This window comes from Balearica regulorum, chromosome 1 (assembly GCF_011004875.1).
Source record: "Balearica regulorum gibbericeps isolate bBalReg1 chromosome 1, bBalReg1.pri, whole genome shotgun sequence".
NCBI classification, from domain to species: domain Eukaryota; kingdom Metazoa; phylum Chordata; class Aves; order Gruiformes; family Gruidae; genus Balearica; species Balearica regulorum.
In genome coordinates, this window is record NC_046184.1 from 16,650,292 (window position 1) to 16,678,206 (window position 27,915).

The window sequence follows — 27,915 nt, forward strand, 5'->3', positions numbered from 1 at the left end:
TTTTGTGTTAACCAGCCTCAAGCCTAATAAAACGTATTTGTATTACTGTTGCATTTCAAAGGCTTATTTGTGGAGCAAGACAGAGCTGCACTAAGTGGCATAGAAATATAGAGCAGAAGGACAGCTCTTGTTTCAAGAGGTTACAGTTAAAAGTTAGTATAGAATAGTAGCTGAATACAGGAGTGCAAGCAAATAAAGAAAAATTAATTAAAATACAAAGAATACTTTGATAAAGTAAAATGGGATAAATAGGATACAATGCATTCATTTAACGAAGGAAAACCAAGCTGTAGACCAACCAGATATTATTCTTTGAATAAATAAGTGGTTTTTCTAGAACAATAAAATGTTGAAAATTTATCTGGAAAGTTTTGGGATTTTTTCACAGGAAAAATTTTTAGTTCAGCTTTAGTGCAAGAATAGCTGGCATTGCTCAAGAACCGTAAGATGAGTAAAGGTCTAAGCAAAGATGATGTGACAGAAGGTTGTGAGAAAAGGTACTGTACTGGAAAGTCTAATTAATCTTGCCTTATTTAGTATTCTTGTTATAGATCTTAGTGCAAAAGGTTTCCTTTTGCTAATAAAATTGAAACAAAGTAAGGATTCATTGCCACTGACGATAAATATGGGTTTGAAATCCAAAGACAGTTCCTAACTGCTGGAAGAGGATGGTTATGGAGCATAATGTAAGGTGGAGCTTAACTGATGTTATGAAGTGCGTTGTGGTTTCCTGCATTAGCGCAGGATTGATTTAGGAGTTTCATTCTTGTCCTTTCTTTTAGGTGAATCTCAGGAAAGTTAGAAATGGTCTTTGCATGTCTTAAATGGCTGATTGTGAAGATGACCGAGCAGCCTTTAGATATTGAGGTAACTTGTAGTGAGTAATCAAAGTTAGGAGGAACATCTAGAGATTATTTGGTCTACCTTGCTATTCCAAGCAGATCTACCTTCAAAGTTAGATTGAGTTGCTCTGAGTTTTATCCAGTTGAGATTTTAAAATCTTGAAGGATGGATTCAGCCTCCCTGGGCAACCTGTTTTGTTCCTTAACCACTCTCACAGTGAAGACCTTTGTTCCCTTATTTTCAGTTGGAATTTCACTTCTTGCAGCTTTCGACGATTGTGACTGAGACTGACTCCATTAGTAGCCCTGCTTAGGTTGTGGAAAATGCCTGTAGTCTTTTCCAGACTACACAAACCCACCTGCCTCAGCCTCTTCTCAGATGCTTTATTCCTTTCACCATGGTCCTGTTCAGGACTCTCACCTGGTTTGGTACTATGAGAAATCAGATCTTCCATGTTCTAAAATGACGTTAGAGCTCAAAGAGGGTAACTTCCTACAGTAATGTGCAACAGGCTACCTGCATTTTAAAGTTTTTATTTTCGGTGCTGTTAAATCTTGTTATTGTTATAAATGTACACCTGATATGATGGATCAGCAGTAACATGGGAAATCCCAGGGCTCTGTTGTCATGCTAAGGTCTGTGTAACAAAACTTAACAGCAGCGCGTTCTGCTTAACTCCCATTGAGGCCCCTTGTTCTGTAACTGGCTGAGAATTGTATAACCTGAGGTGTTACTGTTTGGTATGTTAAATTGAACTCCAGTAAGATAGTACATTGATGGATATAAAATAGTGTCGTGGTTTTACCCTAGCTGCCAGCTCAGCACCACGCAGCCACTTGCTCACTCCCCCCGCCCCCATTGGAATGGGGGAGACAATTGAAAAAGTTAAAGTGAGAAAACCCATGGGTTGAGATAAAGACAGTTTAATAGGTAAAGCAAAAGCTGCTCACACAAGCAAAGCAAGACAAGGAATTCGTTCCCTACTTCCCATGGGCAGGCAGGTATTCAGCCATCTCCAGGAAAGCAGGGCTCCATCACACGCAATGGTGACTGGGGAAGACAAACACCATCACTCCGAATGCCGCCACCCCCCAGTCCCTCCTTTTCCCCAAGCCTCTTATAAAGTGAGCATCACATCATATGGTATGGAATATCCCCTGTGGTCAGTTGGGGTCAGCTGTCCCAGCTGTGTCCCCTCCCAACTCCTTGTGCCCCCCAGCCTCCTCGCTGGTGGGGTGGTGTGAGAGGCAGAAAAGGCCTTGGCTCTGTGTCAGCACTGCTCAACAACAACAGGTCTATATAACAAAAACATCCCTGTGTTACCAGCACTGTTTCCAGCACAAATCCAAACCACAGCCCCATACTAGCTACTATGAAGAAAATTAACCGTCTCAGCTGAAACCAGGACAAATAGATTCTGTATTGAGGTTATGATTAGATTAATTTTTCATTAAATTGTGGAATTAATACACAACTAAAGAAATGTAATTATTCTTCATCATATCTTCTATTTCTTTAATTAAAAAAAGAATACTTTTTCTTCACTTTGCTTTTGTGATTCATGTTTGCCAAGTGCAGGGCTTAGTGCTGATGTTACTAGTGTACCCGTTTGAAGAATTTTTTCAAGTACTTGTCAATTGAGCACATCAGTGATAAAGTTTTGTTGAGAATTTTTGCATGTTATCTTTAAAACAGAGCCAGTCCCTCCAGTCATCCTTTGCAGAAGAGGCTCCTTATATGGAGTGGAAGATGATCTTGACAGTACTCTTGTACTGGAGTCTGAAAGGTAGCAAAAGACAATTTCAGCATTTTAACAATCTAAGAGGAAGATCCAGATTTCATTTTCGTTGCCCTGAAAAACAATCTCACTCTTCACTTCCCACTTTTCAACATCACTGGTGCTGTTCAGCATATTCCTAAGCTGTAATGCAGGCCTCCATGGGGTATTTCTGGTGAGCATTAGGAGAACTGATCAACAACTACGTTTGTTTCCTTTCTCTTTTCCAGTTGTTTTCAAGTATTATCTACATACAAATCTTCTCATGAGAAGTATGGAACAGATATTTAAAAAGCTTTTGCAGTGGAGGAACAAATACGAAGGAATGAAATGACATCTCCAAGGTTACAAAGTCGTAGAACTTGGAATAAAATTTAGATTTTTGATCTTGGCCTTGAGTTCACACGATGAACTCTGAAGGACAGAGAACATAAATGGTATGTAGTCAAGCTGTCCTTGCACATTGAATAATTAGTCTGAAGCTGCCACAGATTTAAAACTTGGCAACTTAATTAGTTGCAACAAGGAAATTATAAACATGAAAGTGATCTTTACCCAGAGGCAACACAGGAAAACAGACAGCTAATATGGAAAGTATTTGTTTGAAGCAGTTAAACACAAAAACCATTCTGTATCTATACTCTACTAGGTGTTCACAAGTAACAGGGATTTTTTCAGAGAGAGGTTAAAATGTAGTGTCCAAAGGGATTCTTAAAAATATCTAGCATAGAATCTTTGCAGCTATTTATTGACTTTGTGTTAGAAATTTTCATGCAATTGTATCTTAAACTTTGTTTTATATGTGTTTTCTAGCAAGTTCACTGAATTTTGAATTCAAAGTATATGTAAATATTATACATAACATATAACAGTAAACGGTGACATGCACATTTAATACTGAACTGTATACATGGTATAAACGGCAGGTTCGCTCCTATGTGGTGAAGTCATAAGAACAGTTTAGAAATTCTCTATATAAATTTAGAACAAAATTTCCCTGTTGAATAGAAGCATACAGTGTATAACACGCTCTAGAGATTATCAAAGAAATCTGTTGCCTATCATATGGTTCATAGATTAAAAGGCTACTATTCTGCACTGTAGAGAATCTTATCCTTTATTACATTAGCCTTTAACTCTTTATTACTTTAGTCTTCACAGTGCTTTATGTAGCTCTAATAATTATGATGTGGTGCTTAATTGCTACATTTCATTTTGAAGAAAAGAGCAACTTGTTTGTCCTCTTAAATAGGTGGGACATTCACACCACCTTGCTTTGCTTTCATTATGCAGACTATGTTGAAACATATATTCCCAAAATAGCCACTCAGTGCTTTTCTAAGTGCAGTTTTATTTTTCACAGTACATTAGAAACATATTGGAGTCCTCTGCTAAAGGTCTATTTCATAGCTGCTTTAACTTTCTCATTGCATCCAAAGTGTGATGATAATTCTACTTAGCATTTATGAATGGCAGCTGGTGCAGAAGTCACAAACTTCGCAGCAGTGGCAAAACATAGTTGTACCCACATAACAATTAAGAAAGTACAAGCTAAGAGCTGAATCCATGGGGGAATGAGTAAATTCAGTTTCCTTGGGTAAAATTCCTGAGGTCTTCACATAGAACAGGAGCGGACTGAGGTGTCTGTGAAGGGGATTCACAAAGGTCAGTGGCTTGACCAGAGGACCAGCAAGCCAATGCTGTCGGAGGTGGCAAGGGGAGAAATAGCTCCCTCTAGAGCAGGGCGATACCTGCCTCCTCTTGCATTTTCAGCCATGAATCTCCCTCTAGAGTGAGGTGTTTAACTTAGGGTAGGTCTGTCTCAAAAGCAGCCAGAAAGGTCGCTTTAAGGTGCAGTAGGGCTTGGTGATTTGGGCACCCAGCACACCAGGTGAGGCACAGTTGTTGAAAGGAGCTCAGTTTGTGCAAGTGATTCTCTAGATTTCGTACTAAAAGCTTGTTCTGGGTCTTTCCTGCTGATGGCGTTACATTTTTGTATTAAACTTTTTGGACTGGAAATTAGAATCCGGTTCTTCTCACCTCTGCTCCAAGCAGAACATCTCCACAAAGTATATTCAGGGCACAGAGCAAAACAGTGCGGGTAGGAAGAGGTCTAACTTGAGAATCTCAGGTTAGAGCATCAGAACTCGAGGGTGATGCTTTGTTTATTGGCAGAAAAGCAGAAACGCACACTTGGGATGCTTGCAGATTACTTCATAGTAAGTGAGAGGCAAAGAACTAGGTGTTCAGGTAATTTTTGCTGCTGAAAGTGAAGAGGAAATTTCAAAGCAGCAGCTAGATGCTGCATTCAGATGGATTAATCATTCAAACATCAGAAATCAAGCCCTTTGGTTTTCTGATTGTCATTTATATGCTACATTAATATTACTTCTATGGTTTTACCCATCCTGAACATGAAATGAAAAATAAAAAATAAATCTGTGTACATTGGTGATACTGCTGTAAGGAATTTTTTGAGTCTGCCATAATTTTTTCCTTTCTCTCCTGGAACAGATGGGACGAAAAACAACAGAAAAGACTGTGTGTAGTAGAAGCAGACAGTGCCAAATTAATATTCGCACTGCATGCGTTTAACTTTGCTGTGCAATTAATTTTGTTTTCTAAGGAAGGAGAAGATGCAAGTCTGTCGAGATCTAGTCTGTGTGCACTGTATGTCTGAAATGTATTGCAAGGGTAATATTTGATTATATGAATATTAAAACCTGAGATTGGATTTAGAAATCTCAATTAAAGCACCACAACTGAGTGGCATGAATTTGAAAGACACTGAACAGTTGCCATTTCTTGGCATTTGGTGCCAGAAACATCTAAAAATATAAATTCTGAATGCAGATTTAGAATGGTCAGTTGAGGTTGTCAACTTAGGATATTTTTGCCAAAACCAGTACTCCAGAAAAGGATCTCATCTGCCACCATGAATAATGAGCTCAGATGGTGTCACTCCAGAATTACTCTTTTGGGTTTGTTTTTTAAACAGTCCTGAAATGACTGTTGATAATGTGGGTACATCTGTGCATTTGAGCCCAGGGAAGACTTTTGTGCCAGTTATTTCCCAGAACTATTTTTTTTTTCTTACATAGGACATATGCTTAAAATTGTTACTAGTAAGGGCATTGTGCCCAGTAGTGACTGCAGCTATGGTGTACTCATGTGCCCATATGCATGCTGTTATTCCTCATTGCTCATCATGGAGTTTTCCCTGAATGACTGTGGGATTGATGCCAATAGATTTTAATTTTTATTTAATTTTTGTGTGTGGTGCTGTAATAGACTAATTCAGAATGAGAAGAAAGTCCTTAAAGAACATCCTTAAAGTAGGCTTCCACAATTTATCTCAACATCATTGGGTGTATGTGTTAGGGTCATCACAGTGGCTTTAAGAGCTCCTCCCTAGCCCGAGGGATGCTAGAGGCTTCTGTGGCATGGCACTGGCTGCTATTGGTCATATCTGTTTCCGTTTTCTTTTCTTTTCATTGCTGAAATCCCTTGACAGTCAGTCGTCTCAGTAGCCTAATTTGTGGTTAAATTAGTTTTTCCCTTGTGCATCCTCTTGCCTTTCCAGAAGTGCAGCCCATTGTCTGGCCTGACATTTGTTCTTCTGGAGGGACAGGAATGTTGTGTTCAAGTATTTGAAACCTGATCCAAAGAAACCCAGCGCCTGTAAGACAGTAGAGGACTTTCTGTTGGTTTTGAGCTGTCCAGCTGCTCGTAAGAGCAGCATTTTCTCTGGCCCCTTGGCTTTGATAATTGTGACATTGGGAAGAAGCTGAAGGGCAGTTGTGGGTTTCTTCAGTTTTAAAGTTGACACTAGTGTATAGTTCAGTGATCTGAGAAAGGAGGCTTGATACAGCAATTAACAGTTGAGTTCTACAAAATAGGCAAGACTCGGATTTAAAAGTTCTTAGGAAATCCGTATTAGAAGGTCAATCAGTATCTTAAAATAAATAAATAGATAGCTTGATAGCCACAAAGGCTTTATGATGTCTCTGTTAAGTTTTTTGTGCTGATCAGAAGATACTACAGTGTGCTATTCATTATTTTAGACCAATTTCATGGGTTCTTAGCAAGAATTCATTACAATCATTCTCGTGGGTTGAACTCTAAAAATGCCAAGCTCTGCAAGATAAATATTATTAATGCAACATCTTCTAATTAAAATTGAAAAGGATAGAATATTAATAAGATTTCACATATGAATTAATACTTGTAGTGTCACTGGAATATTAACTAGTTTTTATATGCCATAGACAAATTATTTTGATTATTTGTACCATTTCAATATGGAAATAAAGTTCTGTATATGGAAGACTGAGTTTTTGATAAGATAGTTACAGATTTGGGAGATTTACAAAGATCTTGTTTCTGGTTTTGTCTGAACATTTAAAACTCTAAACTTTTAGATGTTGTCTGTAAGTAAGGTTACTCATTTAAAAAAAAAGAATAAAGTGTGGTTTCATGGAAGGAAGTATTTTTCTTTTGAAATCTAGTTTCCTGTGCTTAGTTGCTGAGCTTTCATAAGATACCCATTATTTGAAAATACAAGAACTGGAAGAGTAAAGGAGGGGATTGGTTTTTTTTTTGTTGGGGGGTGTGTTGTCTGCTTTTTAAATTACATTTTAAAAAGGTTAAGTGAATAGCGGGAGTGCAAGATGAAGCATTCAGAAATAATTTGCTCTGTGCAAGGAGTGAAATGGTAGGATGAGAGAGCAGGAGCCTAACAGAGCTTCTGGGACAGAGGAACAGGGGCAGGAGCTGGTCTGAGCATGAGGGCTCAAACCACCATGGGGCTAAGTGAGCAGAAATCTGGAATCAGTAGCAGAGTAAATGGGCAGTGATGTGGTCACATCTGTAAAGATCTGTAAAGATTGTGTCGTATTTCATTACACCATCAAAGGACAAATTAGGGCTTCGCAGAGATTAATTTATTTAACGTGTATTCTGCAGCTTCTAAGTCCATAGTACCTGTCTTCACTGTGTGGATGCAGTGCCATCTCTGGTGTATACAGTACCATGATCTTTGAAGAATTGGCAGAAAATGTTAGAGGTATCATTTGTGAGCTATAAGTCCTGTTTAATCACTCTGAACTAGCTGCATTCTCCCAAGTAGTTGTGCAATGCTTATGTCCTTCTACAAGAAGATATTAATGAATTTGTTGCTAAGGGGAACGGTGGGGATAATGCTCTCAGGATTGAGTCATGTATCTTTGCCGTGGAAAGGGCTATTTTTAAATGGACATTTTTATGTAGTTCCCGTTTGTATATATTGGAATTATTATTCTAAATACATAGATATTTGTCATAGGTTTATAATTAGGAAAAATGTTTAAAAAAAGCACAGACATGTCAGTGGTAGGTGAGGCAGTATGGTACTTTTAGGCAGTTATTTCAGTGCTGTCTAACAAAATGGAAATAGTTTCCTCAGGAAGCTCCACCAACAGGGTTACTCAAAGATGTCCTATATAAAGCGCCACAGAGCATATGTGGGGAATCTGACCCTGTGGGAGTGAATAAAAGAACTAGACGTGCACTATTTTGAAGATGTACTATCTGAAAAGACGCGCAGTGCAAACTGAATAACGTTTTGCCTTACTGTGCATGAAAAAAACCCTTTTTTTTTTTTCTTAACTGAAAAATGACTGAAAGATTGGATACTGTAAGGAACACTGAAATTACTTTTTTTTTTTAAACACTTCATAGTGCAGTTATTATCATATGATTTTCCTTCTATGATTTTTCCTTCTGCCTGCCTGGAAGGGAAGTTTGGGACATTTAGCGTTATTCCATTCAGATACTAAACCATGGATGAAAAATTGGGGTTAAATTATGATCTTATCTTTATATTATTCATAAGCAAAAATTAGAAGTAGTATTTTTTTTTCTCAAAAGATAAATATATATTTAGCACAGAAGCTTGCTCTTTCTTGAGAAAGCATTCATGAACTAGGTTCAAAAGAAAGCCTGTTTCATTTTTTTTATTACCTTTTGAGATCCCATTACTCCCAGCTTGCTAACTCCTAGCTCTTACGGTGAGACTGTAGTGTATATAGTCCCTTTGTTTGCCACTGGCCTTGGCTGAAGCAAAGGGGCAAGCTTGATATTTTTATTATTATTTTTTTAATGCTACATACATTTAGCAAGTCTATTGATTTTAATGAGGACTGATTTTGGTATTTGGGATCCCAGACAGCTTATGGCAGGCATTAGTGCTTTGCAGCATTAGAAAACCCTGGAATATTAAACATAATTTAAATTAAAATGAAGTTGTCAGAATAAATGAATAATTGAACAAGGTATACTTCGTGAAACACCTGGGGGATTGTCTTTCCCTTTTATATTTATTAATTTGCAGAGAGCACTTATCTGCAGTGAGACTCTGGAGTGTCATTATTCTGCTGCAGGTAGTACTGGTGGGTAACTGCCAATAGTAGTCTGTCTTCCTCCTCTTCCCAAAAGCCTCAGTGGTCTCCATTTATAAAATAGGACGATGGTGGTGATTTTCTTTCATAAATGTTCTGTTGAAGAGTTAGGCACCGAAGACAAGGTGAAAAAGCTGACATTCCTTTGCTTTTTGTTGCAGTGCTAAGCATATAGGTGTTACAGACTCCAACCTATTTGTTCTGTGCTGGAAACTGCATCTCTGTTTTGGGAAGAGAAGGAGGGTGGTCAAGGCTTTGTTCCTTCCAGTGCTTCCATTTAATTTCCAGCTCTGCCTGTTACTCTTTAACTCACCACTTAAATTCAACCTACTTCTTCAATGGGTTTAACTACACGGTTCTGTCCTTGAATTTACACAGCACTTTGTCTGTTACAGACTTACGTAGGAGTTTTGTATTATTCTTTTAAATAATAGTTCTAACTCCTCCTTGTATTTTATCATTTTTCTACTATGAAGAAGAAAACAGTTTCCCTCCCCCAGAGCTTCAGGTGAGACCTGTGAAGGACCCACATAAACAGGTGAAATGACTGAGCATGAAAAGCATTCTGGCTGTGCAAAGATGTATCTGGTGCAGAGTGAATAAGCAAAAAGGAATTTTTCTCTGATCTTATAGCAAATACTGTAACAGTATTTTCAAAGGACCCAATAGCTGTGTGACAGTATCCCATTAAATTAGGGAAGTTATTTCCTTTGTGTATCTTTGTGATCTTAAGCCTTTATAGGTATTTTTAATCCCTGTCAAACACCGGTATGCGTACTTTGCTTAATAGCTATAGAATTCAGTCTCTTTGGACACTAAAAAAAAATCGTGTGTTTTCTTAGCATAATTAAATGGTAATCCTTAAAACCTCTTCATGTGCCTTGCACGTGGATAACGTGTGGTGAATCAGAGAACCTATTGGGTGTATAGAGTTATCTGTCAAACAATCCCAAATGCTGAGGTTTTTTATTATCAAAAAGTACTGGTTGTAATAAATGGCAGTCACTGTCATTTCACTCTATGCTGAAAGCATTTATAACACAATACATCATTACTACTCAATGGGGAATTTGAAGGTATAATTACAGTAGATAAGCGTACACTGGCACTCCTCCCACTTGCCTTCCAGGCACTCATTTTGAAAACTCCAGTATAGACTTTGAGATGATACAGCAACCTTTTCCTCAGAGAGCTCTTCAGGACTTCAGATGTAGAAGTCTGAGAAAAAATATTCAACTGTTGATCTTAAAGTGGAGTGCTATAAAGCAGCAGTGTCTGCTATGAATTGGCAGGCTTCAGTAAGATTTCAGGATCTAGTCCTTAGATATTTTGCCTTCTTAACCTAAAAATAAAGGTACGTGTATCCGATCATCTTGTTTTATAGCTGAAGTCCAGTTGCCTTAGGACCTAATGAGCTGAAAGGGTCTTACTGACGTCCAGTGGATGGATGAAAAAAGAGTTTTTGTTTGTACGTTGTCATACAGGCATGTGTCATCTCTGCCATGAGAGATACCGCTGATAAGCCCAAACAGCAACATATAATTGATTGAAATTATTGTTAAGAATCTTTTGGAAGACAACAGCAGGTATGAGAAAATTTCCCCTTCTGTCCTGCTGAAGCGATTCATGACGTGAAGTAAAACAAGATGCGTTGCATTTAACAGAATGATATTAGTCATAAAGTTTGTGTGTGTATATAATTGTATGTGGAGTCATATATTTAAATATACAATATTTTCTTGTGTAAATATCATTGTGCACATTCTCTGTGATTTTTAAATGCAGAAGATGAAATCAGGTTTGCTAACATTTTTGAAACATAATAGTTGTTACTATTTTAGAGAAGAGCAGAGTGTGCTGCAGGAGGGACTGGCACTGAAACAGTCTTGTGCAGATCAGAACCTTGAGACAAGCTAATCGTGTTGGTTTGGGTGCTGCCAGTCTGCAGTAGGGCACAAGTATGGGTCATGAGGTATGTTTTCAAAATACTAACAGAAGGAAGGTGGTATACGTGCTAAAGGGGAAAGCAATCAATTCATGTGATTTCAAGCAAGAGGCTGTCTGCATAATTTTCAAAAATTAAGTAAGTGAAAAGATGACTAAAAAGTTTACAATCAAGTTGGATCAGAGGAGAGCAGAGATTGTGAGGGGATTGTACAAGACCTGACAGAACCGATTTGGCTGTACAGGTTTGCCCCATCTGTCACCATATGGGATTTTAGAGGGTTGTTGAGGTTGTTCGATACTCCCTTTTTCAACTTAACAGTTGATGATTTAAGGTTTTAATTTTTTAAGAAATCTAAAGGCTGTAAACTGATTAACATGATAGTCCTGGGGCTGATGCCAAATCATAGTGATGAAATGGATTTTTACAGCTTTTGTGATCAACTTTATTATATGTCTAATGTCAAAGATAAGGTTAGATCTTATCCTTTCTATGACTTTCCATTTTCATCATCCATAGCTAATGGAGATTCAGCATCAAGAAAGTTTTGTCTGACAAAGGCAATTCCCATTGAAAAGTAGATCTGTGCTTAGACATTTCATAATATCAGTGCTACTCTTGATATTAATATTACTAATTTATATTATAAGAGTTCAGGAAGGAGCCAAGCAAAATTGTGTTTCACAGAATCACAGGCTGGTTGAGGTTGGAAGGGACCTCTAGAGGTCATCTGGTCCAATCCCCCTGCTCAAGCAGGGAGTTTAAAAAGCAAGGTAAGAGATTAGGCGGATATGATTAGAGATGTAGACAGGGAAGCAGCAGAGTTTCAATAACTGCCCAGGTCTCCAAACAGGTGTCCATGGTTGCTCTGAATGCAACCTCTGCGAATGGAAACTGTCACATCTCCCTTACCATCGTATTGTGCAGAACATGAAGCTGGGAAGTTGAACCACATTATCCAACACTCCAATTACATCATCAAATGCTGCTATGTTGCTCTGCAATCCTTATTTCAAACAAGTCTAACCAAAGGAATTTTTTTGACTTTGCTGCCTCTACAGCACCTTGCCAATGCATCTGTTTCCCTTCCCCAAACTTCGTGTAGTGTTTAGCAGGGCCGTAGCATCCCTCCCGTTGGAGAGCCTCCACACCTGGCGCATCTACTGTCTTTGACTCCTTGCAGATGTATCAACTTCTTCCTATCTTGTTTTCATTTCCAGTACTTTGGCATCTAATTTCCCATATGCTGCTCTTGCTTTCTCCTCTTTCTGTAAGTTTATCTACACAGATGAGTTGCCATAGTTTGACGTATTGGTGAAGCCATGGTAATTCTACAGGCCCTTAGTAATGAAAGCGTCAGCTTAAACTTTCTTGATTAAATCCCTTTCATAACATAGGTGTAAATGGGTGCGACAGGCAGATGCAAGCTTGCTCTTTCTACAAGCCTGCTTTGCTTTAGAAGCTGTTCTCAAGCTTATATAGTCCATCTTCCACTGAACTGCAATTTCTCAATGTGCCTGGCCTTTTTCCAGTGCCAGTAATTCCAGTGGGAGTTTCCTGGCTCATGTTTGTTCCTTGAGCACCTCTGAATCTGATATGATTGTTGTGTTTAAACTGCAAACAAAAGACTAAAGAGGAAGACATATACATTTGCAGGATTAAAGCAGTGAATAACAGTAGTACTATTATACAAATTCATTTTCAGTTCCCAGCAAAAGTATATCACGTGCAAATTCACATCAGGCCTTTGAGTAGGTGGAATGATTCAGGACCTGTATGTAGAAGCCTACGGTCTTTCCCCAACTCCTCCACCTGCAGTGAGTGGGACACGGCGAGCTAAGCTGGCTGCCACCAAGCATTGCATTGCAGCGGAGGTTCTGTATTCCACGCCATGGCAATGCCATTTGTCGGGCTGTTGCTATTCAGGTTAGCAACATGTAAAACCACCTAGAGGTGAAATGTTAAGGATGATGTAACCTGTTTTCCTCATCATCATAATATATATGGAATAATATGGAAGTGTTTAAGGCCAGGATGAGGCTTTGGGCAACCTGGGCTAGTGGAGGGTGTCCCTCCCCATGGCAGGGGGGTTGGAACTAGATGATCTTTGAGGTCTCTTCCAACCCAAACCATTCTATGATTCTATGATATCTTCAAAGCATGTGTCAGAACAAGCTGTCTTGGAGAACACTATAGCTGTATTTACAGGGATGTGTGATAGCTTGCAAAAGGAGGGAAACATGAAACAAATTAGAAGACTTCTAAGTTGAGTGGGACACTTTTGTTCAAACCAATGTGAGATTTGAATTAGCATTATTCCCTCAGATGTCTTTTGCAAGATGGTGTGTGTCTAAACGGTCCAGCTTCCCAGTTGGTGTTGGCATAGTCTCATATTAATGCAGCTGCCTGGCTTGGTAGATGGCACCATAGCCAGCCTGCAAGTGTCCGTACCTGAAAATGGGGACCTGCTGCTTCTCATCCGAACCTTTCACCACTTTGAAAGCCAGCTGAGGAACAAGACTCCGCGTTCTCTGTGTATATATGCTGTAACATATTGCTGTTTTTTAGATAACTATGCTGTGTCATGCTTGGCAGCACAAGTCACTCTAGTCAGGGCTATAGGCAGGAGGAGGTTGTCACCCGGCCCCGGTGTGACAGCTGTGCTGCACAGGGCCAGGGAAGCTGCAGCACCCTCGGTACCTTGGTTGGGTAATGCTGTGTTCCTGGCCCAGCTTGGGCACATCTAATGCAGTTCCCATGCTGGAAATCATTGAACTTGATGGGAATAAACTTTAGTAATTCCTAAAGGAGCAGAGAAACAGGTTGAAAGTGTAAATGAAACACAATTTTGTCAATGTGGAGCATGTTTTGTGATGAATACTTTCATCAATCTTAGTCCAGTAATTGTAACATACAATAAACTGATAGAGCAGAAGGAGAGGATCTTTGTGCACAATTGCAGAAAAAGAGCATGTAAATCTGTTGAAATTGCCACCAATTTGTATTTTCTTCAATATTTAATCATTTGTTTTCTGGTATTGCACTACTTGCAATTTCACTTTGCATTATTTCAGCTGCATTGAGAAAAAAAAGATAAAGGGTTTTGTTATCTCTAGGGCCTGATTTTCTTGGACTGAGTAGTTTGAGTAGTTGGACAGTGATTTCCAAAGTATTGTGCTAGAAAATGTTAACATTTTGCAAAGCAGTGCCAGAGTACTCTGGTTTTGTTTTCTTAAAAGCAAAAATGTAAATGTTTTCAAGATGTTGAAAGGTACTTCTGAGTTATTTAGATTTTTTCATTAACTTAACAAGAATTACAAATTCTGTCGAAAAAGGCTAATAAAAGTTAGACAGAAACTTTGTTGAAGTAGACTTCGTATAACAGATGGGCTGGAGCAGCCCCTCCTGAAAGATGGGGGCAAAGCTGTGATGGCAGCTTATCGACAGTCACTTTTTTTGGATCAAGAGTTACACAAAGTCTGGCATGGTGGGCTGCTTCTCTGCTGCTGAATGAGCTAACCTGGGAACCCTGATGCATCTGGAATTGTTCATAATACCTGCCTGAAGGGGGCAAATTCTCCTTTTCTTGAAACATTGGATGTTGTTGCTTTAAAAAAATAAAGAGAGGTAAGAGGGAGGAAAGGGTTTGGGAGTGCTTCATTTCCTCCAATACTGGGCATTTTCAGTATATAGCCAAAGGATTAGTCTGAGGGTTCTTGAATGTGGAAATGTTTCAGTTTCTTTTATTTTAACGTACAGCAACTCTTGATAGAACAAATTCATAATTTTGACATCCTCAGAAATGATCAATATTAAAATCTTTCTGTATATACCTGACTCAGTTACTTTGTGTGGCTTTCTAATTGTCTGTATTTATTTGCTTTCTAAGATACGGTACTTGCTTAGAAATTTCAAGGATGCATATATGCTTTTGTCATTTTCTTTACATTTTATAAAATAAACTAGGACTGCAGAACTTTGTCACTGAAATTGCATTCCCTGCAGGACCTGCAGTATTAACTATGGTTGTATAATATCACAACTTGACCTTTTTCTGCCACATAGGTTTTTTCCTTGTCAAGGAGAAATTATAAAGATCTGTCATCTTGTTATGTTAATAGGCAGTTAGGGCTGCACAGGTTGGTATTAAAAAATGGGCATACTAAAATAGATAAACATGAGCTAATATATTTAGTATTTATCATAATCTATGCAAGTGTTCTTTTAAATTTTTGAAATTAGATTGCTATGCCATAATAAACATCAACATCATTGCCCAGCACCCAGGCTTTTGTAGCTTGGCATTTGGATTTGCAGAATCTACATTTCCCTGGTTTGTTTTCCATAGAAATGAAATATGTTGTTTATTTATGGATAAACAGTAAGCTTCTAGTTGAGAATATATAACCAGGGAGTGCAATAAGCAACCAGAAGGAAAGTTGGGGGCAGAAGGTGCCTGTTTGTATATATCAGGCAGTAGACATCTATGAGCTTTTGTGTGATTCTTTATTTGCTTTTTCAACCATATAGAATCAGTACGCTATACATTGCTGCTGACAACTGGCAATTTCTGACTTCGCAATAGAATTGGATTTTGGGAAGATTTAGATGTGTGGAGTTAAACGTGGCTTCCTGAAGCCTTGTCTGCTGGAAGTAAATAGGATTTTCATAGTAGGTGTCAGCGGGCCAAGACTTGACATTTATTGTTATTTTGCTACCCTTAAGAAGAAAAAGGAAGGTGGTATTGGGAAATCAGAGACTGTTTGGATGATTTTGGTGACTAGAACAGTGCAGTACAATGTAAGTTTTGACAGACAGCAATGTAATTTAGAGAGCCTTAAGAAGTGAGGACGCATTAGCATTAGTGTTTTAATTCAGATGGTGTCTATCCTTCATGAATCTTTGTCTCTCCAAGATTTGTACCCTTACCGGGATCTCCAAGTTTGCAGCTCTTTCAGACAAAATGAGCCTGGACAAGGTGTTACAGTTGCTAACAGGCAGGTAGATCATGGAGCCAGGCTCAAAACCCATGTGCATGTAGATACCAGGTCCTCAGTGCCAACAGTTCCACTCTGGGGGTCCTCTCCTGCTGCACCACAAGTTGGTCGTGTAGGCATGGCCTCAAATGGCTGTACTGGTGTGGAAGAGGAGCTGAGGAAGGGAGCTGGGAGGATCTAAATACCTTGTCTTAGCCAGTGTAACATCCAGCCATAGGTGCAGTCATTTATGGCTGGTAGTGTCTTAAATGGCTCAAGCACTTTTGCAATAGTCAGTTGAGCATATTGTCCATTATAGATTTGAAATAAAAAGTGCTTTATGCTTAGAATAGAAAAATATGGACACTAAAATTTCTGAGGATAACGCATCTGGACATTAAGACAACAAGGGGACATTTAAAGCAAGCTGCATTTTGACCAGGGGAAAAAAAAAAAAGTAAGCTTTGACATTTTTGATGGTTATTACTGTATGAAAGCCTGTAGGCTGCTAGGTATTTGTGGGCATGAATATTCAGTATTTCACTCAGCACAAATTAATATAACAAGATGAAAAGTGTTTCTGCAACATGAACAAAACTACTCGTGTTTTCTTGAAGGTTTATTTAGCTCTCCCTGAGAACATAGGCCCAATATCTGTGTTCATTTGATCTCTGTGAAAAATGGTAGAAGGCTTCCTTTTTTTTCGCTTTTCATTTTGCTCAGTCGATGTATTTATGAGTTATTGTTTGTGTGGAACAGTTGATTCCCTTTAGAGAGAAGTAGAAACTTCTGTCAGACGCTCCTGTTGGGTGCAGATCCACATCCCTGCAATGTGTTGCTAAGGCATTTCATAGCAATGGTGTTCTGGTTAAGACAAAAGTATTATGACAGAGAAGGTTGCAGGGCAGTTCAGTAAAATAAAACTGCAAAACCTAAAACCAGGAGGTTGCAAGTGTCACTTGCAACGTGTTGGATGCCATAGATGAGTTCTCCATGACCTTTAGCAGGAGTGAAAATGTATTTGATTTTTGAGCTATCTTTCCCTAGACAGTACACAGAGTGCTAAAATCCTGCATGTTTTGGCAGAAAAAGATAGAGCACAAAGCAACAGCTGGATTTGAAAGCCAGAGTCATTTAAATTAAAAATGCAAACCCCATTTCTAGTAGAATCTGATTGACCATTGAAAATATAAACAGACAAGAGAATGGCAATTCGTCTCTTGATGTCTTCCAGTCAAAACTTTAGTCAAGCGCAAGTTATGCCTTGGTTATGCCTGATTTGCCAGGGTAATTGGGTGTCAGTCTGTGGCTGCATTATGCAGGAGGTCACACTTGATATGTGTTATGATGTTTTTAGATTTAAAATCAGAAACTATAACATGAACCAAACTGAAATCAGTGGTGTTCGTATTTGTCTCTCCCTCCACTCGCAGGTACTACAGTGCTACCATTTTGCAGATGTCAGGAGTTGAAGACGACAGGCTTGCGATCTGGCTGGCAGCACTGACAGCATTTATAAACTTCATTTTTACTCTTGTGGGAGTCTGGCTCGTTGAAAGAATGGGTCGCCGGAAACTTACACTTGGGAGTTTAGCAGGTGAGTGCTTAATTAGTGTATTGTATATTCTGCATAATTATTAATAAAATGAAAATAAAATTTCAAGTGCTAACTTTATCAGAGTAGTCCTCTTTACAATAACAGCGTTGACCCCATCTTCTCCCTGAAATCAGACAGCTTTTCAAGACTAGTAGTATAGTACCACAGTTACAGGCTAATTAAAAAAATAGAGGTTTAGCATGTTATTTTTTTGGGTGTGGTTTCTCCTTCAAGCCATGTTTGACAATGTTTGCATTTAGCTTTTTACACTTTTTTTTCAGTATAAGGAAACAAATGCTTGGAACTTCACAGCTTAAATCTCATGTGTGTATATGTGATACGTAATTTCTGACTCATTAATTGGAATTCAGAACATCTTCTCAAGTACTACTGGAGAAAGCATATTGCATAGCCATTGTGACACTTTTTAAAAAGTAATGCAGTTCTTTTCATAGTTATATCAAATAGGATACAGTAAGTACCTTACCTACCCTAATGTGATTTTAATTCATCTCCTGTATGAGATACTAAAAGACAGAATTCTGGATTTCTACATTTTGTCCAAATATTAAACACCGTAAAACTCGTCATGTAGCCATCTCTTAGAAGCAGGAAAAGACAGAGCGAGCAGTCTTGCCCATGCTCAGCTGCATCCTGCCATTTACCTGCTAAGTCCCTGCTTGCTTCTGCATTATGTGCTCGTTCTGGCTGAAGTGATCTGTGAGCAATACCTGCCCCTGGCCGAACGTCTGAAAGGTTCAGATGTTTCCAAGAACAAGGTTTGGAAAAAAGAAACCATGCCTGCTCCTCTTGAAATAATGTTCACAAGTGTTTAGCTGGGAAGGTTTAATGTCTCCATATTTTGTTCTGTTGTCGCTGTCAGGGATCCAAACTTGTAGTTAATGCAACCCAGCAGAGTGAGGGACCACCTGCCAAGTCGCTGGCCATCTGCAGTTCCCAAGGGATGGGAGTTAATCTACACTCGCAGTATTTGAATGCATTTATACAGGCAGAACAGTGATGGCACAGTACTGCATCTGGTTTGATACAGTTACACAAATCTGTAAATTAAAACATGGTTTGGAGGCAATTTCGTATTCCAAGTTATAATAAATGTGTATTTGGTGTGTTACCACTTTAATTTGGAGTCAAGAAACCTGAAGTGTTTTTCGTGATCCAGGTTCAGAAATGTGGTCATGACAGAGGACACTGGAAAAGCACGTTCCTCACGTTTTAAAACAAATGAACAAAATTCTCAAACCACTACTTTTATCACAGTCTACCTCCAGATCAGTTAAAATACATCTCCTCAATAAGTTCTTCTATGCCTTCAGCCAGTGCCAAGTCTTCCAGAGGAGAAAGACCCAGTTCTGTACCGTTCCCTGTGCTCAATACCGTATTTCCCCTGTGGTACTTGCCTGTTTCCTTGTCTGTCTGCAAAGTGAGTCTCTCCTGGCACTGCACTGGTACGTCTGGTTCTTGGGTGCTGCCTCTCCTTTATACTCTATTGGAATGGAGTATTTATTTATTTATTTGGCCCCAATAACCTCATATGTCTGGCCAGCCCCTGAGGATTTTATTGCTTATCTGGAGCCAGCTGTATTGGTGTGATTCCCACATGGACTTTTCATACAATCACAGAACTCTTTGCTTTTTGGCTCTGGTTAACATATTCAAAGGTCATATATTTGAAATGTAGATACAAGTTTCTCTTACAAAGCAGATCAGTCATAGAACAGACGAGGATGTAGAAGTAAGACAGAGAATAAACAAAGGAGCATAATACAGTTAAAGGGTTTTTTTTAATGATATTTGGACACAAAGTAATTGTTTAGTAAAAATGGTCTTTCTTCTGTGGTCAGTTGCTGGCTGTCAGTCTGCAGCATCACTTGACCCATGCTGCATTGCTTGCTGCGTTCTTTATCATACGGTCCCTTCCTAAGGAAAATACAAATAATGACAGTAATGAAATTGTATGTCATCTCTCTGTATGATTTGGAATTTCTTTTTGCAACGTTTGACACTTTGATTTAGGTAGTGGTGGATATGATGTGTTTTCCTTAGCAAGAGGGCTGTTTAATAAAGTGATAATTACTAAATCTGCTGGTGGATTTGTTTTCCATGATGAGTTTTCTCATGGATTAAACTTACATTTTAGTGCTCTGTTTTGGTTTGCGTTTCTAAGGACATTGACTTTCACACTGAATTATTACTGGCTGCTTCTCTGGTCTTTGGAGAAGCCAGGTCTGCCCAAGACTCCCATTACATAAAATGAAGACAAACCTACTACTTTTGCCTGCTGCTGCATGGGTGTGGGGTTTTCTTTGGTAAAGGTTAATTGATTTGATGTTTGTTAGATGATAACCTACGAAAATAATCAGTAGAGAGATAACAGCATTAATATTTTGATTAAAAGATGACATACTGTAATTTAATTTTGTAAACTCGTGCAGCTTCTGCTTTCTGAAAACATTTTGGAAAGAGCTATTTACATTTAATGTATCTTTATAATTTTCAAAATATTACCAGCTTTTGAAAAATTGAGCTTTTCAGACACATCCAGAAGCATTAGGAAAATTACAGTAAGCTGCTTCTGCCAAGAAAAAATATCACACCTTTTTAGTTCTCTTTACTACAGTTACTGATTCCTCTTAGTTTCCCATTCATTTTATATCTTGGCATAATTTCTTTATCTTTCTTTTGCTCTTCTTCAGTTAATTTCTTTCTTCAAAGCTGTTAATTGGGAAACATGCAGGAATTTTGACAAGTGCAGTATCCATTTTATTTGTGTTTTCCTTTTTCCCCTTCAGAAATTGTCAATTTGAAAGCATGGTAGTACTTGGGCATTGGACAATTTGTATCTCTTTTTGTAACATCAAGGATCTAAAATATCTTCAGGATATTTTTTTTTCTTTTTTTTTTTCTTTTTAGTCTCAGCTAATGATGTATGTAATTATATGTTTTTATTCATCATAGACAAACGTCCCACAGAATGAAAATATATAATAAACTTCATTTGCCAAGTTTACATATTCTGTACTTTTCCAAAGAAATAAGACATTTGCAGAGGTACTGGAAGTAAGTGTTAGTGTATTTGGTTAACTTAAGAGACAGACAAAGCATATTTAGAATGAATATAAATAAGATTATAGGTCCTGTCTAAAGATATTTGCTGTCTGGTTTATGGCATTTTGAAAGTGCAGTAAATCTAGTGCAATATCCAGCCAGCCCAGAAAACTGGGATTATTAGAATACTTACTAGCCATAGCAGTACAAAGCCATGTGTTGAATAAACTGAAATCACATTTGATGGTGCGTAGGTGCTTTCTCCACATATATTTTGTGATTGAGTTTAAAGTCTTAGTTGCCTTGGTACAGGCAAATGTGTGGTCCCATCATCTGCAGTTCATGCATATTCATGCCTTTTAGCCATGGCTGCTGCACAGACACATTAAGGAATAATTTTATTACGCAGATCTTGGTACTTAAGATATTATTTATATCTCAGAAAAAGGTTTTCACATAATTGGTGGGTTTGCCTGCTAGGAAACTCTTGCTTTTCTTCTTAAAACCACCATCAAACCCACCCCCCAAAACTCCCAAAACATCCCCTCTGCCCTCTGTGTACCAAAAAAAACTAAGCCCCAAAATAAAAACCAGATATTGTGTCATTTCTTAAAGATTACCAGAGTGACATGTTAAGGTTTTTAATGTAGTGGCATTTCTAAAGGTTCACACATATGTATTTCTGAGAAAATTACTTACATGCTTCTAACATACAGAGCAAAGGGATGATGATGAGTTTTTGGAATGGAATAAAGTATCCTTCATTTGCCCTCAACCATTAAGCTGTATCATTGCACACTTCTAAATGTATGCTGCCTTCTAACTGGGATGTGCTTCGGTGGTTTGTGAGTCCATTTTGTATGGTAAGGATAATGTTATTAGATCATTAGTAATCAGCTCACAAAAAAAGTTACAACTAGTTTTATATTTTTAGTACTAGTAGTCAAGACTATACATGTTCTGTAAGACCTCTCAAATAAAACATGCCACATAAATAGTGAGTATACAAATAGGTACACAGGGTATTTTATGCAACATAGAATTAGATGCCTCATTGAGTAGCAAGATGTAAATGTTTTATAAGTCTGAGTTTGGGACAGCTGCAGTAGTATCATAGGCAGTGAAGTACATAAATTTTCATTAAAATGATACATGTGACAAATAAGGTAGGAAAACTGGGTTATGTTATAGAAATGCTCTATTGCACAAAGTATGAACCTTTTTTCCCATCTTCCCTCTTGTCATTTTGCCCAGCTCATGTATGAGGAATTCGTTGAGGGGGACAGCAGCAAATAGATGGAAGGGGGCTTTTTCCTAGCAGATGTTATGTGCGTGTGCTCTTTGAAACAAGATCAGAAATTGCAGTTGGGCTTTTTGGTGGTTTTTTTAATGAAAAGTCAAATTTCTTTCATTTCACAAGGGAAGTAGAGTCCATGAAAGAGCTGGTGCTATTATCTATTTTACAGGAAAGCCTGCAAGTCTGGAGTGGGAAGAAATGTGATGATTTCAAAATCACTGTTAAATTTTACGTTTACAGCATTATTTTCAACACCAAAAGGAATATATCCATTCAGTCATGCAGTCTTCAATTCCACATATTAAAAAAAATAAAAAGTCTTAACCTATTAATTTAATATCTGGACATTAAACCTGATGCACTTGACTGAAACCTCTAACCTAATTTAAGATGTGAATGTAGCAAAGGGTATTTTTCTCAGGTTCTCATCACAACTCCTTAGCGAATGCTGTTTGCATAGTAATGGGGTGCCTTGCTTTCCCAAGCATAGTTCAGTTCAATAGAGAATTATTTCATGTGCTCTGGAGAAAAGTATCACATTGTTCTTTATCTGTATTTTTAGGTACTGCTGTAGCACTCATTATCCTAGCTTCGGGATTTTTGCTATCAGCTCAGGTCTCGCCAAGAATCACACTTAATCCACCAGATCCTTCACATCAAAACTCTACCTGCACAAAATACAGGTGAGATTTCATGATCATTCATCCAATCTTCTTGAAGATTTTTTCGAATTAATTGAGTTTTACAACCTAGTGTGAGTAATAGACAAGTATTAACAAAGTCTAGTACAAGGAACTAAGCTATATACCTAAAGTTAAAATGCTAACTTCCCTCAATAGAGAAAATTAGACTCTTTGCCTAAATGCTCTGAATAACCCTTTGGACTCTTGGACTAAATAAGGTGGTTAAGTGGCAGACTACACACTTGAGATCTCCTCTGTTATATTACACCTGCTGCAATTTATAGTGGACACAAAGTCAGGAATATTTTTAAAGTATTTTGTAAATATGCTTGCTTTTGTTCATCTACTTGTAGATTTGTCATGTGTAACAGCTGTAAACTCTTCAAGAATATTTGTTCCTTGCCTTTTGTCTTCCTGAGTGGAAAAAAAAATCTTCAGATAATTACAAACCAATTAACAATTAAAATAAATGTGATTTTGTGACCTTTTTTTCTATAGTGGGTAGAAGATGCACTTTCATATGCAATCATAGTTTCAGATAACATTACTTCTAGGGTGCTAGGAATGTGTCATTTTCTATATTTTGTGGTTTTTATTCACATGTGAGTGCTCTTATGTTCATTTAGCTGGCAGACTAGAAAATTCCCTATTGAGAGAAGACTAGTTAGATGGCTGATGAAATTCTTACTTACGTTCAAAATCTGTTTTACATGTGTTTGCAATAGAGATAAATATCAAGAAATAAGTATGCTTCTAGTTTCCTAGTGATATTGGCTAGAAGTATGGTTCAGGGCTTCTCATATGCCAGCACAATGTCTTAGGTGAAAGATCCTGAGGATCTGAAGCTTTATAGACCCCTGGGAAGGGGACAGAAGGTCTTTAAAAGAGTGTAAATAGATGCTAGTAACTGCAACATTAGATACTAGCAGATATGAGGATCCCTACATGCACAAACCTGTATTTTTACTTGTTTTCTACTGCAGAGTCAACTATATTTTGCAATTTTTGAGATGTGCCTATACAACTTTTTCAAATAGCAAGAAAAAGCTTTCAAGTGCTCTCCTTTCAGAATAAGATAATGTTGATAGCAGGATGACAAAAGGGTTTACCTAGAACTTAACTATTTAGAAAGGATGTCTGGGAAGCACAGATGCACCATTTGCAGAACTCATTATTTGTTATCTAATTAAGCTAGATGATTATATAACCTGAAACAATATAAAATCTGCATAGAAGAAATATGGCTGCTCCACCTTAAGAAGTAATGAAAAATTATTTGATGCAGTTTTCATTTTTCAGTTAACCACAGCTAGTCATAAAGGAAATTTAGACTTGCTGTGGCTTGCTCAGTGTGCACTTCTGGGCAAAAGCATGAAAAATTAAAGCAGGTAGTTCTAGTAAAAGCATGTTGTTTCATGAATTATTGGACTACTTCAATCTGCTTCTGACATAAAGTGAGCAAAAGCAGATATGATAGAAATTCAAAGGGTCCGGGAAAGAGAATAAAAGATAAAATATTTTCATTTGGGAATATTTTGAAATAGAAGGAGCTCTCTTAAAGATAAAAATGAATGTGTGAGGGGATGTGAAATGATGACCAATGTATGAAAAAGCTTTAGGTGCTTCTATTTTAATCTTATAGTATACCTTGGTAAAGAGTCACAGAACGGCAGGGGTTGGAGATCTCTCTGGAGATCATCTAGTCCTGCTAAAGCAGGATCACCTACAGCAGGTTGCGCAGGATGGTGTCCAGGTGTGTTTTGAGTATCTCCAGAGAAGGAGACTCCACCACCTCTCTGGGCAGCCTGTTCCAGTGCTTGGTCACCCTCACAGTAAAGAAGTTTTTCCTCATGTTGAGCTGGAACTTCCTGTGTTCCAGTTTGTGCCCATTGCCCCTTGTCCTATCGTTGAAAAGAGTCTGGCCCCTTCCTCTTGACATCCACCGTTTAGATATTTATAAGCATTGATGAGATCCCCTCTCAGTCTTCTCCAGGCTAAACAGACCCAGGTCTCTCAGCCTTTCCTCATCAGAGAGATGCTTCAGTTCCCTAGTCATCTCATTCATCCTAATGGTGATGCAGTGCTTTTCTGAGGTGAGGTAGATGTAGTCAGTCTAAACCTGTTTGCAGCTTGGCCATCTTGGAGTATGGGGAAGTTTCTTAAATATAACTTGTATTTGTCTTTGCCAAAATGTATTTATAAGTTATAAAAACATCAATAAAATGTATTTTGCTAACAGAAGTTTCACTGGTACGGGCAGGGTAAAAATGCTTTTTATGTTTGCAAATCAGTTGGGTTAGAGAAAGTGTGTGTGTCCATTATGGAAGCCTTAGAGCTACTATAGACAGTCTGTTTGTTGTTCCCTCAGATCCATATTCCTCTGCACAGATTAATTCCTGCTGCTAGAATAACAATGAAGATAGAACAGACTAGCAAATAAAGAACACAGTCACTATCCTAAAAAAAAAAAAGCACCTAGGGCTTGAATTCTATGTTCTGAAAGAGCTGTGCTGTGCAAACGGATGTACAAGTTACCTGTACGTGCTTGCAGAAAACAAACCAGTAAGATATGCTGCAAATATCAAGTAAAATATTTTCATTTAGTGCAGAGACATCCAATATCATAGTTGATCAACAGCCAAAAAATAATCAATAAATCAATGAAGAAAATTTGAATATGTCATGAGGACATCGTGGAAATAACGCAAACCCAACAGGACACCCTGAACACTGAAATTCTCTGTGCCTCCTCACAGGTGGAAGTGGGTGTGTATCTCACTGAGGAAGGGCAAAGTAAACGCTCATGTGTGTGCCATCCTTAAATTAAACTTAATTTTCACACCTGGCCCGTGTGAGATTGTATAGATATTTGCAGTGTGACCACCTCTTTTCTTGATCTTAATCTCTTCAGCAGCTGTGATCTGTTATTTATCATCAGGGCCACAGAGAAGGTCAGAGGTAAATTTAGGAATACAAAACACCACCATCTCAAAATTTGTCATCTTAGAAATGAAAAGATAAGCTAGCCATTCCTATTATTATTCTGACTACTTAAAACTCTATAAATATGTTCCCATTTTTACTGGGGACTTGCCTGGTTCTGGAAGGAGGTCAAGGTTAGGGCAAGTGCACTAGCTACCCTACTACCTTTTCCCAATCTTTAGTCAAAAGTGTCACTGCCCCACTCTACCTTTCTCTGGGACGTTCATCCATTTCTGGAAACGATTGTTGTCCTGTTGCCTTGTATTCTTGGTCTTTTTGTCTCCTTTCATGGGTCTGTCTCTCTTTTAGACTTGGTCAGCTGTAGAAGATATAATGTGAACTTGTTCTGCTTTAGCAATATTTTTCACCTCAGTTACTACATGAAAATTGTAACGTTTGTGTTAAGCTTAGGTTAACCCTCATATCCTAGGGAAATGATACATATGCATAAGAACTTTCTCAGGTTCCTTCCCAAACAGATTGTCTTCAGAGTTTGATTAAAATAACACAGGCGGTGCCAGCTGTGCTGGGCACACAACAGCTCTGTTGTTCATCTTTGAATTAGTCAGCCTCACGTGGTTAATGTTCCTGAGCTCATTGTACAAATACACGCCACTGAGATGAAGGCACCAATATTTAGTACTCTTACATAGCAATTTTACAAGATAGCTAATAGGAAGAAATATATTTTCTTTATGAGTTTAGCAAAAGTGTATAATTGTGATCAGTCCTGAAAAACTCAGCTAACCTAGTAATTGAAATTGAGTTTAATGAATTTAATAGCCTTAGGATACATATAGTAAGTATATTAGCTATTGTACTTTATTTTGTTGAGTTAACTCATTGATAATCTGATTTATCTGCAAACTAGCCATCAGTATTCTTCATATTGTCACTGTATCATAGAACCAGTATTTTTTAAAGCATGATTCTCATTTTATGTTTCTAATGTTAAAGTAACTGAGCTACTGGTCATTCTGATAATTTAGAATTGCAGTAATAAATATAGTAATGTGTTTCAGCTATTAAGTTCAGAAAATTGTGAGTATGTAAAAAGATAAACATGTTTGAGAATACTTTTGCTAGCTCTTTTGAAATGTAATTAAAATTCTGATAGACAGTTTATGTTGTAGAACTGTAAAATGACCTTGACATAATCTTGAAATATCTTAAGTAGATAATATAAGGAATTTATCACTTGGTAATAATTTTCCATTTGCTGGCATGTTGCTCCTGTCAATCAAAACTTGTAATTTAATTTAAAATCATAAGGGTTAGGAAGGAATATGTCAGTTCTGTGTAGTAAGCATCTTTAATGTGAATGAGGAAAAATTCCTCTCGTTAATTTAAACACAAAGATCTGAAAAGTGACTTACCTGAACTATGTCTGTGAGTGTAATGCAGACCCTGTAACCATTGTTAACATTTCTACTTCCTTTGTCTTTGAATCAAACCCCGCATTACTGAGGGAACAAGGTGTTATTCATATAGTAACCTATTAACGCTTCACATCTCCGCTAATACTTCTAAGGTTTTGCCGTTTAACAAAAACTGAAACAATGCTTAGGGAATTATTTTGTAAAATCTTCCAAAGCGATGGTGTTATACTTTATATGGTCTGCAGGTTTTAGTCACACAAGGATGATTTTAATCAAGTTTGAACAAGGCTTGTATCTGATCTGCCCAGAAGCTGGGAATATAGTATCTATGTGTAGGGTCCCTTTGGAAGAGTAGTTTCAAAAAGCAAAGTATTCTAAGGAGACTGCCGTTACACTCAAAATAAAGGCACATATAAATCAGTTGTTTCTGTTATATATTGTTTGTGTTGCTCGGTTGCAGGCGTAAATCAGGAAGCTGTTGTGCTGGGGGCTATATAAATTCAGAAAAAAGATCATCAAAGACAAGAGACAATTGATACCTATGCGCAAGTAGATCAGACACTTTTCATGTGGCGTCAGCATTCCAGCACAGTCTGCTGTCAAGGTGCTTATAGTAGTCGTGGTGTAGCCATGATGATCTAAGGACTTAAGTAAAGCAAGGTTTGTAGAGAGTAGTTTCCTTTTATAGGACTACAATAGGTAGGAAAAATGGATGAGCCATTGGGGTCCTCTTCGGGTCTGAAGCAGAAGTAGCAAACACCAAGAAACCAAAAACAGTTGCTCAGCTTATATAGATTGTGTTGCTTAGTTGAGGCATGTGAGTCTTTGGAAAAGATGGTTTAAGGAAAGTTTGAAGAGAGCTAATGTATTTGTATGTGGCTGGCATATCAAGAAGGATAAAGATTTAGTACTGGTCTGGAACTTACCTAGGAA

General features: G+C 37.9%; 1 protein-coding gene across 1 annotated transcript in view; it reads left to right on the top strand.

Annotated features, from left to right (window-relative positions):
- Nucleotides 1–27,915, top strand: part of SLC2A13 (solute carrier family 2 member 13) — a 173,499-nt gene that overhangs the window by 102,970 nt on the left and 42,614 nt on the right. The window contains exons 5-6 of the mRNA XM_075742048.1: nucleotides 17,412–17,575; nucleotides 22,501–22,621. Of these exons, the coding sequence (XP_075598163.1) occupies nucleotides 17,412–17,575; nucleotides 22,501–22,621 (285 nt within the window). The remainder of the gene's footprint in view (nucleotides 1–17,411; nucleotides 17,576–22,500; nucleotides 22,622–27,915) is intronic.